This window comes from Gossypium raimondii, chromosome 4 (genome assembly GCF_025698545.1).
Source record: "Gossypium raimondii isolate GPD5lz chromosome 4, ASM2569854v1, whole genome shotgun sequence".
NCBI classification, from domain to species: Eukaryota; Viridiplantae; Streptophyta; class Magnoliopsida; order Malvales; family Malvaceae; genus Gossypium; species Gossypium raimondii.
The window spans coordinates 28,460,589-28,477,227 of NC_068568.1; the positions used below are offsets into that span (position 1 = coordinate 28,460,589).

The following is a 16,639-nucleotide window of genomic DNA, read 5'->3' on the forward strand; positions in this document are numbered from 1 at the left end:
CTCGGATTGGACACAAGTCATGGAATAGTCACACTTGCATAGTCCATTCCATGTTCCTTGATATCTTAAGCAGACTACGATATACAAATAAGTATGACATCTCATATTAACTTATTTGAGCATGGCCATGCATTTCTAGTCTCACTTAATCAAGTGGCCTAAGATATTACTCTCATTATGTAGAAGGGACTTATTCTATATCGACCAACCATATCCCTCTACATCGATTGTGGTATATCCAACATCAGCCTTTATAGAACAACCGATTCACGATTGTACGTTTGATGTATCAAGATATACTACTCACGATGTTGGGATTATGATGATCTCAAGTCTGAAGATCATATACATATTAATCACTATGAGTAATGTCGTGACAATTACATAATAATCCAAGAAACATACTCATAATGGGTCAGTCCAATATGTTGTTCTCTAACACACATGTTCATGCATCGATTCTGACATTCCATATCAATGACAACTCTTTATCATCAATCAACTGCATGTTAGTCTTAATACATTATCATTGTCCTATCCAACAATAATACTTGACTAAGGATCTTTTAAGAATAATCATATTATTCTCAGGACATTATTATAAAACAGTTTATTTATACACACAGAAAAGAAACTGAAATAATATTGGTAAAGCCTTATATTAATAAACATGATAAATCAAGTATGTTGTTACAGCTATCTCATGATTGATCTTTGGGCATACTCTAACAATAACACCAACCATCAAGGCATCAAAGTGCCAAAAGCACACCAACCACAAAACCATATATACATGCCAAACATAACAACTAGATCATTAAACACAAGTCCACCTATACATGCCATTATTAACTTGCTCAAAACACTAAAAACTACCGATATAATCGTTGGATAGTGTGATAGGTCTCCGACATGCTTCCAAACTGATCGAACTTCCGGTAATCTATAAAACATAAGAAAGAAAATAATGTAAGCATATAATGCTTAGTAAGTTCATATAACATGAACATAACTTACCATTTCAATGCATAACTTTAAAATTAAACATGAACCAATCCAACATAAGCTTGGCACAAGCCTAAGCATCATCAACAACACAAGTTAGTGCTTAAACACATAATTTAACTAAATCATTACATGGTAAGATAAAATTCATGAACATAGCATATTTGAATTCAAACTTTCCATAAACATGGTTATTCATACATCAATCCTCATCAATTCATACCTTTCCATAAGTTCATAACTTAGCCATTGGAACACTTACCGTTCATTCCCTTTTCATGCCCGTTGAACAACTTAGAATAATATCGGATACACGAGAAGCTCACACAAAGTGTGCTAAACATATGGTTGAAACCATTCCTTTTCCTTTTCCTTTTCCTTTTCCTTTTCCTTTACATCGATGCTCACTTGAGCAAAAAATGGGTCTGCTCACACAAGCTGACGGTCGGAATGTAGCTACACGATGCCGCTTACACAATTTAACGAGTATCCGCAACAAATGCCAGAACTCAACCATCGGTAGGACATTCAGGACCAGCACCCGAAACATGGTAACCCTAATAACATGTCATTTGTATATTATATATTCCTAAGGTTCAAATAGGGATCGATACTCGTCGTAACGTCATTGGATTTTTGTCATAACATGATATGATAAATAGCATAATAGCATATAAATCAAATAACATTAAAAATTTATTTAAAAATACGAAATTGCTTCGAATACAAAGACATCGAGATAGGTTCACTAATCCAAGACTTTATCTTTTCCTCGATCTAGATCCTTACGAGGCTTAACTTGATCTAAATAAACAAATTCAATCTATTTAATATACATGCTATTCAATTTAATCCAAAATTCACACTTTTGCAAAATTACAATTTTGCCCCTATTATTTTAACTTCTTTACTAATAGTCCTTAAGCTCGTAAATTGAAATTTATGTAATTTCATCCACGTATCATGCTAGTCGATTTACCTAAGGACTCATATCAACCTGTACAAAACATCATTTCACGAATTTATCATGGCATTTTATTACTTTTACAAATAAGTCCCTAAATGATAATTTCATCAAAATTTACTTTACAAAAGTTGTTTATTTAACAACAATGACTCATAATATTTCAATAAATTTCAAGAACCACACAAATATTTTCATGGAAAAATCCTAAACCTTAACGATTTTACAAATTAGTCCCTGGGCTATTTAGATTAAGCTACAACGATTCCGAAAACATAAAAATCATTAAAAACGGGGCTTGAATACATACCATGCAAGAAGAAATAAATACCGAAGTTTAGAACCCTAAAAATGGTTATCCTTTCCTTCAATTTTTGGTGAAGAAGAAACATAGAAAAGATGAAACCAATTTGTTTTATTTAATTTAAGATTAATATGCTAAATACAAAATTAACCTTTATTTAACCTTTAAAAATCACTACACTAGTTTCCATATTTGTCCACTCATAAGAATAATGGTTTAATTACCATTTAAATCCCTAAACATATTAATTTCATAGCTAATAAATACCTTTAACTACTAGCACTCCACTTTTGCACCTTTTTCAATTCAGTCATTTTCACGAAATTAAGCATGCAAACATTAAAATTTCTTAACGAAATTTTTATATGACACTAATAACATACTGTAGACATTAAAATAATAATAAAGTAAATATTTTCACGTCGAATTTGTAGTCTCAAAACCACTGTTCTATTTTCACTAAAAACGAGTTGTTACACTAATGGTCCCAACAGTGGTATCAAAGCCACTTATACGATATGGCTTTAGGATTAAATTTATTGGTTGATGTGATTATATGAGATACATGTTGTATACTATGTGTGGAAATGCATGGTTATAGCCTAATAACCCATTTACTTTATTATTTGCAAAGGTTGTGTTTTTATAAATACGACCTGCATGTCGTGCCTTTCTATATATTTTTTTTTGTACTTCTCTTCTCATCTTACTCCCTCGTATGTAAAATGAGTTTCTATAATTGTAAATTGTACGAGTTGATACAAACTAGAGGAAAAGAAGGCCAGGCTACCTAAAGTGAAAAAGAAGCTTGAGAAGCAGCATAAACCCCTAGGAATCCCTACGATTTTCCAATTGGATTGGGAGGAGCCACCTTATTTTTATAAACTATAACCATTGCATTTATTTATTGCTTTATTTTTTCTTGTATATGATACAATTGATGATATTTTAGCATGCATGCTATAGGATATTGATACGCTCAATTAAAGGATTAAATGGATAAATGTTGACCATTAATGGTGAGATTAATTTAATTTAAAAACCCCTCAATAAAATAGTAAGTTAAGATTGTCTTCCAATATTTACCCTCATTAAAGCCTCGATCGATACAATGTGGGTTCTGCTAAAGTAAAGTACATGTATCTATATTGGTCAAATGTGAAGAATAAGAAAGTGATATTCGCCGGTTATGATATTAGTTAATAACTTAACTAGGTTACTCTAATAGGATTAGATATCTAGAGGCAAGATATTTGGATAAATCATGAGATGATTGGAACAAAATAGAGGAGTTATATGTGATGTAATTAGCAAGTGTTGTTTACCTAAATAACCATAATCTTGAGAGTAAAGCCAAAGATGACTTAAGAAGAGGTGAAATATGGATCCTTACCCACTAGCAAACTTTAGAGAAAATCTTTTCAAAATTAAAATATAAGGGTTATTAATTTTGAATAAAATATTGCGAGCATAATTTAATATAGTCCTTTTAATGATTATAAAAAACTTGGTAAACGTACTCATGAGCACATTTTATTACTGTAGATTAATTATGGCAAACAACACAAGTTCTTTATCATTGCAATCGATACTTGAGAAGGACAAGTTAAATGGCTTAAACTTCCATGACAGGTTTTGTAACTTGAGGATTGTCCTAAAAAAAGAACAAAAATTATATGTCATTGAAGAACACGTTCCTTATGAACCAGCAGCTAATGCCTCTAGAGCTGACAAGGATGCTTACAAAAAGCATATTGATAACATGTTAGACATAGAATGTCAATGCTTGCCACCATGACTCCTGAGCTTTAAAAGTAACATGAAGATATGATTGCCTATGATATGATCCAACACCTCAATGAATTATATGAGAGGCAAGCACATCAAGAGAGGTATGATACATTTAAATGTAACACCCATAAACGCTTTCATCACCGGATTAGGGTTACAATGTATTACCATACAATTCAAAAAAAGCAATAACAGATAGCACCAAGTTTACCAAATTAATTAACAGAGATTCACAAATAATTATGATTAAAATAAAACATATGTTTATAGGCCTTCAATCGAGTCAACGATACCCTAAAAATAATTTAGAAACAATCAGGGACCAATTTGAAACAAAATAGGGATTTGGGACAGAAATGAAAATTTTCAAAACAAGGGTCACACGGCCGTGTGGCCAAGCCGTGTGACATAACCCAAGCCATGTAGCATTCGAGAATACCCTCACATGACTGTGTCGTAGGCTGTGTGGTAGATCGTGTTCAATTTGATGTTGGGTCACACGGTCGTGTTGCAAGCCGTGCTCGAAACTATTTTGAGACACACGGCTGTGCCGTAAGCTGTGTGTCAAGCTCTGTGGATATTGCACCTAAACATGTTTAGGGCACACGCCCATGTGGGTTGCCCATGTATGACACACGACCACGTGACAGCTCGTGTCTTAGGCCGTGTGTGCCTAAAATGACCCAAAATATGCTTAATTTTCACCCAAATGCTTAGGTATTGATACGAACTCGCTTACGAGGTGTAATTCAGTCGTTGAATGCCTGATCGATAAATTAAGTAGTTTTCGTTTTGGTTTAACAAAAGGCTAAATAAAGATAGAAGATAGTTTAAAACAGCGAATGAAAATAAATATAAAATGATGGAATGATGGTATAGTGAACTTTAAACAAGAATGAACCCGTAATAGAGATTAAGGACCCGATTCTTATAAGTTTTAACGTGGCTGATGGATAGCTAGTTAGAACCATAACCCACTATCTAGCAAGATAGGAACCAGTCGGTATATGGGGTGAACACCACACTCGGAGAGTGATAAGTTCAAGAAAGAAACAAGTTTGACGCCACTAGCTAATTAGATAAGTCAAATTGAATCTCGAAGAACAATGAGAGTGAACAACTCACAAAGTCTGTTATATTTCATAAAATATCAAAGTCAAGTAAGTAAGTCACCTCAAAAAGTTTACAAATAAGCTATTTATAGGCTGTTGGGTATCCAACCGAATAGCCACAATTGAATGCAAATACATGAAACTAAATTGACTTAATTTCCAGTTGAAAAATCCATTGAATTGGCTTCAATAATCAGTTGTCCATTGAGATGCCCGAACAGTCTTGAGAATGTGTTCTTTGGTGTGCGCGAACAGCCTTTGATAGGAACTTTAATGAGCTAAAATGAGCTTTGTTCGGTTAATGAAGTTATGGATAGAGTTAATGTTTGAAGGTGCACCGAATGAGGAATCAGCTGGTGAGTGTATTTGATGGCAGCCAAATGGCCCTTGGGTGTGACCACTCAGTTTTGGAGAGTCTTTGAGTATGAACATTAAACACCGAATGGTCTCTTGAAGTGTTAGCTGATCAGCTCACAATTGTTGGTTATGGATTCATGAATAATCAGTTGAGTGAGTGCACCAAACAACTCTCAAGATACATGCACAGTTAGGTGCATGTTCCTCATTAAATTAGCTTAATTGAATCTGGAAAATACATGAATGTCCAGCTGCAAACAGCTCCCAATGTACATGCGCAATCGGGTGCATACTCCACATTAATTATCTTCAATGAATTGGCATTGTGCATGAATGTCTAGCCGCATGCTTAATTACCTGCTAAGACAAATTAAACACCTGGTTAAAGCATTAGCAAAACAAATTAAACACACAAATAAATATGTAATAGACTAAGACACTAATACACATTTAAGGAATCTGACTTGCTAACATGTATTAAGTCTGTTCGAAATTGAACATACTTAATGGACAAACACATACATGATTTAAATATGTAACATGCTAAGACACAATAAAAGCCGAATAACAATGACACAGTTAATAGAACAAATCAATCTGACATGTAATTAAAGATGTAGAAACTAAACATAATTAAATAAACTAATGTAATTAAAATGTCCAAGTCTTAGCAGCTGAGTTAGCTAGCTAAGTCGAATTCAGCCTCAAATAAATTATTGATGTCTCTTGTTGAATAATCCAACACTTGATTGACGAGACCCTTTGTAGTTTCCTCCAAAATTTGATCAACTAAAGCCGATATTGATTGTTTAAATCGTTAGGCTCGGGCTCTAGTTATTGGTCCGCTAGGCAGCTCATTTGGATCTCGATTGGAGTCGACTAAGTCGTTGGATGAGTTCGTATTAGGTACCTAAACCAATTTATAACACATGATCACAAGATTTCAAAACACATTCAAGAACAACCAAAGCTTATTAAATCATTCAACCAAGACTTAAACTAATGTGTCAACAAAGACACCCCAAGTACAACACCATAGTTTCAATACATTAGCAAAAGACACAAACCAGAAACATACTCATATGACTCACATTCAATCACTACTTACCATATCTAATTCAAGCCAACTTACCATTCCATATTCATCCATTATGTTATAGTTTGGGGCTTAACATATATACCATATTAGTTACTCATTCACAACATCAAAGCACAACACATACATATTACAAAATACTTATGAACCATTACAAGCATGACCAAATAATCCTATTACATGCCATATAAGCCAAGTTAATTTCAAAATCTACCAAAATGATTCTCGAATAGTGTGGTTCTTCAAGTTGATCCAATCTCCGATTTCCACAAAACGTAATCTACAAAGAAAAGACAAAGACACAAGTAAGCTTACATAAAACTTAGTAAGTTCATCGATTAAATGATAAAGTTTACTGAATTAAATATAAATATTCAAATAACAAGATAAATGAATAGAGTTCCTGTCAACAAGGTTATTATCATAATCCCTGTCAATCACAGCTCCCAATAGGTGAGTAATGCTCAAACATTAGTTCAAATCAATTTTTCACATTTCAATAACATTCGTATTTCTTACTATCATAATGCATAATCTCTTTAACATATAATAATACAGCATTTACCATTTTTACATATATATACTATTACAAACCGCTTACCGTTTCACACATCATATTTAGATCCTCATTTGTTTCCATCTAATGAATACTGTAAAGACAGTTGAAACCCCGGTACACATTTCATTTTGTGCCATAGTCCAACTATGGTCTTACATGTGCATTGCCATGGCCCTACCATGATCTTATGTTCATAGTGCCATAACCCGGTTATGGTCTTACCATCAAAATGTCATAGCCCAGTTATGGTCTTATATATATACACTGCCATGGTCCAACCATGGTCTTACGTTTGAATGGTTGCCATAGCCTCGCTATGGTCGTACGTAAAAATGCAGTTTGTCTCTATTGATATTAAGAATTATCATTTTTCGTAACTTTTTACAATTCCAGTTCTATCAACAAATCAATTTAATATTAGTAATTTTATATCATTTAAGCCATTACTTTTTACGATTAATCCGTTACTTTAGCCTTTTCGCAATTCGAGCCTAATCGATTTATTTCTTGATAAAAAATAATAGTTCCATTTAATTATCAACTTCCAGCAACATAATTAACTAATTTTATGCAATTAAATTTTTTATATTTTTACAAAATTATCCTACATTTTACCTTTTATGCAATTTAGTCCCTAAGTCTAAAACTTGCAATTAATTGTTCTCAACCAAATTCAAGCTTAGTCGAATTGTTTGGGACCCTATTACATCCCATATTTACTGTTATTTCACATCAAGTTCTCATAATTTTATCACTTTAACATTTTAGTCCTTAAACATTAAATTTACCAAAAATTACTTTACAAAATAGTCTTATTTAACAACCAAGCTTAATAATTTACCATAAAAATTCAAGAATACCCAAAACTCATCAATGGCATAATCCATAATCTTTAACTGTTTTAAAAATAGAGATACGGGTTAACTGAACCTAGTTGCAATGATCTCAAAAACATAAAAATTACAAGAACCCGTTGAAAATCGACTTTCCAAATTGAAGGATAAGCTTGGTCAAAGCTTCCCAAGCCTTAACAATGGTGGTTCTACTTTTTTTTCTCCAAAGATTCACAAAGATGATGATTTTAACATTTGTTATCATTTATTTATTTACTTAATTTTGCAATTTACTAATTTAACCTTTTAATCTAACTTATATAATGACTAATTCATGTCCATAAGAGTCCAATATTTATGAATATGGTATAATTATCATCTAAGGAATGTTTAACTGCACAATTGGTCCTTCAATTGTTTTAAAATTTTAACTAAACAAGTTTAATTTCAATTCAATCCTAAACTAATAAGGACTTAATAGGGAAATAGCCCAAAAGTTATTTAATCAATCATGTCCACCTCTTGGACTTTTTGACCATGGTTTAATCACCATTTGGTCCCTTTACTATTTTAAATCTATAGCGATTAATTTTTACCTATTTTACAATTTAATTCTTTTACCTTAATTAACTATCAAATCACTAAAATTTTTGGATCGAACTTTAAAACAAATACAATACAACTCTATAAATATTTAATAAAAATATTTACGACCTAAATTACAGAGACAAGGTCCCAATCCCTCATTTTCAAAAATCACTTGACTTCCGGGACAACCACTTATACTAACCATTAATTCAATTAATTAAAATTCATCAAATCAAAATTCAATATAAAATTATTATTGACTCGTATAATTTAAATACTAATTATACGGACTTACTCGTCGAATTTGTGGTCTCAAAACCACTAAAAAATGGGATGTTACACTAAAGCTTTGTTTCGATGCAAAATGGTGGAGGGAACTCTTGTGGGAACTTGCGTTCTTAAGATGATAGGCTATATTTAATCCTTGAAAAACTAGGATTCCCTCTAGGTGTGGAGTTAACTTATTACCTCTTTGAAAAATCATTGTTTTAACGCTTCATTTTTTTTAGATAGTTTTAACTTATTAATGTTAATAATCTCTATTATTTTTACTGACAATTTTTAAAATTTAACTTGATTAAATATGTCTAAATAGAACTTGTTAGAATTGAATGACCGAACCCTTATTAAAATAAAATACGTTGATAAAATAAAATAAAATAAAATCTATATAGAACTACACTTCTTTTATTTTATTTTAGAATAAGGTTTTAAACCTTATTAAACTTCATCTATTTGATATTGATTAGAATAAGGTGTTTCAATCTTACTACACTCCTATTAGAATATGGTTTTACAAGCCTATAAATAGATGTAGTTTACTCCTCTTGTAATTATTCGAATTCGACATAGTAAATTATCTTCTCCTCTGCCCATGGTTTTTTTTCCCGAAAGGGTTTCTACGTAAAAATCTATGTGTTCTTTATTTTCTTTCTCATTTCTTTGCGATATATTGTCATTATCAACATTTTATTTTTCACATAACTAAACTTCAATTTTAATTAATACATAACTCTTATATTTTTCTATATTATACATAAAATTCTATTCAAATTAAATATGAATTACGTACAAGAAATAGACTCAAGCTTCATTTTTACTAAATTATTATTTAAATTACATTAACTTGTTTCCTATAATTTTTTTTAAAAAAACGTAGCTAATGCCTTTAAACATTAACATGATTATTATTAATAAAAATATGACTCAATTATTATTGATAAAAAATATGAATTACGTGATTATGCCTTCAAGAACTTCAACAACTTGAAATAGACTCGGTTTTGTTAATAAAAATGTAACATCCTTGTTTGTCTTGACCACGGGTATGGATAAGAGATATTCTTATAACATATATGAGTGAGAAAATTATGATTTGTTTAAGTGTATAATATTAAAAACATTTTCATAAATTTATGAAAAATAGTTTGAGATAATTGAATGATTTTAGAGGCGATTTAAAATAATTTTGAAGTCACTCGGAATGGTCAAAGGTGTTCTGGACTCAAAATGGACCCTAGAAAATCAAAACGACTTAAAAGTGTGTAATGGCATGAATTTGGGGCACTTGTTGCGACACAAGTCCCCAATTGTAGTGATTCAAGTCCCTTGTACTGTAATTTTTTACATTTTATCTTACTTGTATCGATATATTAAGGCCCAAATTTCGAAACAACTATGCAAAGACTCAAAAATCACCTTAAAACTCATTTGTTGTAGCACCTAGAAGCTTGTTATCAAAACAAACACTTAGAGAACCAAGTTTTAGACATAAAAAAACAACTATCACAATACCTTGAAATCTAGTAAACACAAAACAACTTTGAAGTATATTTTGAAGACATCATGAAAAACTAATGAGATATATTTGAAAACTTTACTTTGGTGAAGGAAGAGGATACGAATACCAACACAATTAGGATATCAAAATGAATAAACATGACCATTAAGCCCGTAACATATCACCACATCCTCAAGCTGCTTAACAATCCAAGTAACAAATGGACCTAGCATGGTAACAAATAACACAACTTAAGTACATAAAGTCCTTACTCTTGATAGCTTGTTGATAATGTAATGTTTCAAAATTGATATGCCTTCAAGAATCCGATAGAAAAAAAATTATATGCATGAACAATGACGCGTAAGCATATAAATGCTTAATAAACTCAATTGACAAGTACCATACTTACCTTGCTAAGAGGAACTACATATTTTAAGCTCAACAAATCTCATTTGAATACAAGTCTCATATCATACTAACAAGATTCAAACATAAGTGTTCATATGAACTGGATGCCATATTAATATGCTTAAACATAATCAATAAGTTAACATGGTTTTTCCTTGTTCTTAGGCACACTTTACTTATGTCGACACTAAATTTATATTAATTACTCATTATTATTAACTTTATCCTTATATATATATATAATTCAATTTAGTCTTGATTTATCACAATGCATAATGAAATTGGTGTTGCATTAAATTTATAATACACATTTCATATTCACTTTCATTTATTAGTCTCATATTGTTATAAGTTTTTCCGTCCAATGCAAACTTAGTAAAACATGACTCAGTTACACAAGTGAACCACACCACTTCAAGATAGCTCGATAGAGCATAACTACACCATACCAAAGCACGTAAGTGCAAAGCCCAAAGTCCACATAAACATATGCATATACGTAATCGTCTCTCCACCACACCAAGGTCTCTGGAGAGATAATACACATAAAATGATCTATAACAAATGCTAGACCATTGCATAATATAATAGAACTCTGTATTAATATCAGACCTATACAAAATGCATATATAACTCTATTGACATACCAACTATTTCCTAACTCTTCTATCAATACATATTCGCATATGCATTCGTGTCAAATTCCATTAAGGCAACTTTGAAATCACATTTCCATAATACAACACTTTGCTCATATAAATTGAGAATCTTATCCAAAGATCATTAGACCACATGAGTGTATAACGAGCCTAGTTTATTTTACCATATCCACTTTATCAAAATTATGTTACGTCTTTCCACAATATTTAACACTTTGACTTCGTATCCCAATATAACATAACAAACATAGCCATTTACCAATTAATTAACTTATTACCACAGTTAATTTAGCATATTCAATAATTATTTCATCCATTTTAAACATAACCTATCTAGTTTCTTATAGATTTAAGTCACTTTATACCTATAACCAATACATATCGTAAATTGTGGAAACACAAGTAAATAAGTATCGTAAATTTCAAGTGAACTTATCTTTTTCACAACAACTAAACTAAGTAGATAGCTTCTTAAATCCTTATTCCTTTGTTTAAGTTTTCTCTATTCGCTCATGTACTACTCAAAATATTCAAACATATACAAATACACCATTAACAATTATACTTGACTCGAATGGCCATTAATTGACCAACAAATCAAGCTTGGCCCTGGAGTTGTTTGAGAGTGTAACTGCCCAAGGTCCAAGACCGGAAGGGCCCAAAAAAATATTTTTTTCAACTTTTAATGTTGAAAAAATTTAGAATAAAATAAATTAATTGAATACTTAAGACTTTCAATTTTTCACCATAAATGCTTCATCTCCTAAAGCTCCAAAAAAAATTCAACTTTTATTATATTACATTTTATAATTTTTTTAAAAGGGGCCCAATTTATTGTTTCACCCTGCAACAAATTAAACAAGTGACCATGAAAACACAACTTGTTTACACTTGATTTCTAATATCCGAAATTGACATAACTCGTAATCTACGCATTCAAATTTAAATCCAATTTTAGAGTATGTTTCTAAAAATATGAAAGCTATCCAAAAACACATATTTTCCCAAACTTCTTTCCATTCTCTCACTAAACTTCATTAAGCTCAACCATGGTCGTTAACCTATACCTTAACAAAACCAATATATACACTTAAGCTTAAATAAATTTAACGAAACCAATCTAATGGCCTTTTGATTAATATATCCTTGAATTAGTTAGTGGAAAATGATGGACAAGATCATACTTGTCCACTAATTGTATACTAGTGAAGGTTTTATTAAATTTTAAGGACCTTGATTAATCTCCCATTTAATCCTTCAAATCTAGTTGCTTCACAATTTAGTTCATTCACTTTAATTACTAACTTTTAAATCAATTACTAATTTCCTTAATAATTCCCTTAATGATCCTACTCATTATTCTTGGCTTTGTCCCGTGAACTTATCGATTTAATAAAAATTTTCAAAACATTCCGACTCAAAACTGCATTTTTCCGATAACGGCAAAAAATAAGTCATTACCAAAAATATTACTTGAGAAGTTCTGCTTCTACTAATTATTATATAAATTACATTAACATTATTATTAAAAAATATTACATGATTATTAATAATAATAAATATGACCTGGTTATAACTAATTTATTTTAAATTAAATTAAATTTATATTTAGATGTTAATTTAATAATATGATAGAAAAAAAGGTGTTGTCAAATGTTGTGGGTTTGAGATAAAGCATGTCTGAAACAGTATGAGATCATCTAATTGCTCGAAGAACCCAAAACAAGCGAAGACCTTTAGCCCACACCCACAAGGCCTTTAAGAAAATAAGGATAAAACCATCCATTTTGCAATAACAAGCGTTTTAGGGTTCTGCTCTTATCGATCTTTCCCAACCAAGAAGAGCAGCCGCCGCAGAGCAAAGGGTTCAGAGAGGAAATGGCAGCAAAAAGGAAGACCCCTGTTAAGACCCGAAACCCAGATCTTATACGTGGCGTAGGCAAGTATTCCAGGTCTAAGATGTACCACAAGCGTGGCCTTTGGGCTATCAAGGCCAAACACGGTGGCGTCTTCCCCCGCCATGACCCCAAGCCTAAAGCACCCGTCGCCCCCGAGAAGGCTCCCAAATTTTACCCCGCTGAAGATGTCAAGAAGCCGCTACTGAATAAGCGCAAGCCTAAACCCACCAAGCTCAGGTTCTTTTCTGAAATGATTATTTGGTTATTTATTTGTAGACTTTCTGAAAATGTGTTTCTCATTGTTGGGCTTCTTTGTTATGTGTTTAGAGCAAGCATTACTCCAGGGACAGTCTTGATTTTGTTGGCTGGAAGATTTATGGGGAAGAGAGTTGTTTTCTTGAAGCAACTTACTTCTGGGCTTCTTTTGGTTACTGGTGAGCTTTTATATTTCGTAATCTGTTAGTTTCTAAAACATGCATTTTGCATAATTCTACTCCTTTCCCTCAGTTATTAACACTGTTCATCTTTGCTGAATGCTTATGTGGAAATTTTATTGATCGATTGAAAGTGCTAAATTTGAAAGCGTAAATTTAAAGCAGTTGCAGCTTATATTTTAACAATAAAGAGTGATATCAAAATGGTGAGAAGCCTTTATTTATTCCTCTATGCCACAATCTGGATTCTCAAGTGTCTGCCTTCAGCATTGGGATTGACGCTTAGATGAATTGTTTGTTTATATGGAAGAAGCATATGCTGCATTACATTTTCATTCTTGTGCCTATTTATTTTAGCATTGTGACACAAACTTGTTTGACATTCAATGAGTTGGAGATCGACTAATGTGGTTCTGAAAAACAATGCTTTTTATTCATATTTCATGCGAATGTTTAGTATACAAGTATCTACATTCACCTCTTGTGGTATATAGGGATATGCTATCGCCACGCGATATCTATTAGTTTATTTTCCATGGTTTTTGTTAGTTTTTTTGCTTGTATTTCACTTCTGTTTGCAGCATATACATTTGCATCTTGTGGCTTATGGGGATAGGCTATCACTATGTGTGTTGGCTGTTCACCATGAATTCGTAATTCTTCCATGATCTTTGCTTAAATTTGGGGATTTCATTTCAATGCAGGACCATTCAAGATTAATGGTGTTCCTTTACGGCGTCTGAACCAATCCTATGTCATTGCTACTTCCACCAAGGTTGATATCTCAGGAGTTAATGTAGAGAAGTTTGATGACAAGTACTTTGCCAAGGAAGTAGAAAAAAAGAAGAAGGGTGAAGGAGAGTTTTTCGAAGCTGAAAAAGAGGTTAGTTAGTTTTCCAAGTTAAGCTATTGTTCATCTAATGTAATGTGCTAATGTTCTATTCCTGGAACTTTCTTTTAAATGTAGGATAAGAAGACATTGCCAGATGAGAAGAAAGAGGACCAGAAAGCTGTTGATGCATCTTTGATAAAATCAATTGAGGGAGTCGTAAACTTGAAGGCATACCTTGCTGCAAGATTTTCTCTAAAGTCGGGCATGAAACCTCATGAGCTTGTTTTCTAGAGTGTATGCTTTACTTTGGTATTTGCTTCCTTTATTTTTTGGTTTAGGGTTTCCAGTATCAGATGGTACGTTGGGCAAAAACCTCAATTTGTGTTAACTCAGTTTTGTTATGCAGTACTCTAGTTTTCCTTTTAGTGTGCTATTTTCATTAAATTAATTTTTTCCTCTCGCTAAGGATAACAAGAAAGACTACGGGGATCCATCACCAATGTTAGCCAGGAAGCTGTTGACAGACAGCATTTGTGGATTTTAATTTGTGATCCCAAACTTGCCATTTCAGTCCTTGTGCAAATAAATCCCTTCCTCTTTGCCCCAACAATTTTAGACGTCCATGAGGCAAGATATTTGTCTGCTTCCAAAGAAGTGGTTTATACTTCAGAAGAACCTCATAAATCGTGGATGGCAGTTTCGACTGACCATTAATTTCAATTTATCAAAATTGATCTTCAGTTGGGAGAATTGACCAGATTTTTCTAGTATTTCCTTTCTTTCTAGTTAAGCTTGAAAAAAAAAACAATCATTTGTGAAAAAAAAAAAACACTATCATTACTCTTTAGGAAGGGCTTATAAACATATTAATGGGTCGTTTTTTTTAAGAACTTAGTCTTGTGATCCATTTGCTTTCGAAATTGGCTTGTTCAAGCTCGTACAAGAAATCCAATGTGTTTTGGTTGCAAGATTCGGTTTCTTGGACTGAAGTTTTCAAGATTTGAAATCTCGATTTTCTTGATTCTTGAAATTGTCTGAAACAAATTTAGTTTCTTGATTTCTTTGAAAACAAAAAACTGAGTCTTGATTTTCTTTTTTGGTCGTGTGTACATCTAGGGTCTTAATAACAAAGTCTTGGATGATATTATTCAATCTTATTCAAATTTGCTTAGACTTTGACCTTGTTATTGGGTAATAGGGGTAAGAAAATAAAAAAAAATATTGGAGTGCTAAAATAGAAAATAAAGAATTGATAATTTATTTTTAGGATCAATCTGATTCGAGATGGACTACTCTCCCAAATAATACTTTTCAATAAAAATACTCCTATGCTACTAAAGAGTTTCCTAGGTTATTTATACCAACAATCCCAACTAATAACCCCAACTAACAAGCTTAAATAAAGGAATATAATCTGTAACAGCCAAAGTGGTTCTTAATTTTCATATTAGTGTAACCAAGGTGGTTCCATGATTTCAGCTAACTGACTAAATGTGACTTCTTCCATATTTTCCCACGTGCCCTAGATTTCCACCTTGAGTATACTTGTAGGGGAGTTGCGTCAATACTTCCCCCCTCGTAAGACTACTTGTCCTCAAGGTGAAATGATGGAAATTGTTCGACAAGGAGATCATAATTTTCCCATGAAGCTTCTTTCAAAAGCCACCCTTTCTATTCAATCAACAACTCCAATGTAGGAACCCCAGCTTCCCAAACCTAGCGGTGAGATAATACTTTGGCAGGAGAAAGAATTATTTCCCAATTTGTCGAAATGGGCAAAGGAGTAGGTGGTGAACAGGGCAGCTGACCTGTGGTTGGTCAAAGTAGTGATACGTGGAATATAGGATGAACTTGAGAAGAAGGCGGCAAGCTGAGTTCATACGCCACCTTACCAATGCGTCGCAAGGTTTTATAAGAGCCAAAAAACGCGGAGACAGCTTTTCATATCGTTTCTTAACAAGTGATTTTTGTCGATAAGGTTGAAGATGTAGGAAAACAGAATCCCCAACCTCGAAA

General features: G+C 32.3%; 1 protein-coding gene across 1 annotated transcript; it reads left to right on the plus strand.

The window, feature by feature from the left end:
• Nucleotides 1-13,244: 13,244 nt before the first annotated feature.
• On the plus strand, nt 13,245-15,048 carry LOC105780322 (60S ribosomal protein L6). Its single transcript, XM_012604580.2, has 4 exons — nt 13,245-13,594; nt 13,685-13,791; nt 14,496-14,674; nt 14,759-15,048. Exons 1-4 carry the CDS (start codon nt 13,338-13,340, stop codon nt 14,912-14,914), a joined length of 699 nt encoding a protein of 232 aa, XP_012460034.1. The 5' UTR covers nt 13,245-13,337; the 3' UTR covers nt 14,915-15,048.
• Nucleotides 15,049-16,639: the final 1,591 nt, after the last annotated feature.

Coding starts and splice junctions, on each gene's coding strand:
- LOC105780322 (XM_012604580.2), top strand. CDS start 13,338: ATGGCAGCAAAAAGGAAGACCCCTGTTAAGACCCGAAACCCAGATCTT. Junction 13,595..13,684: donor CCTAAACCCACCAAGCTCAG/GTTCTTTTCTGA, acceptor TTATGTGTTTAG/AGCAAGCATTACTCCAGGGA. Junction 14,675..14,758: donor TTTTCGAAGCTGAAAAAGAG/GTTAGTTAGTTT, acceptor TTTTAAATGTAG/GATAAGAAGACATTGCCAGA.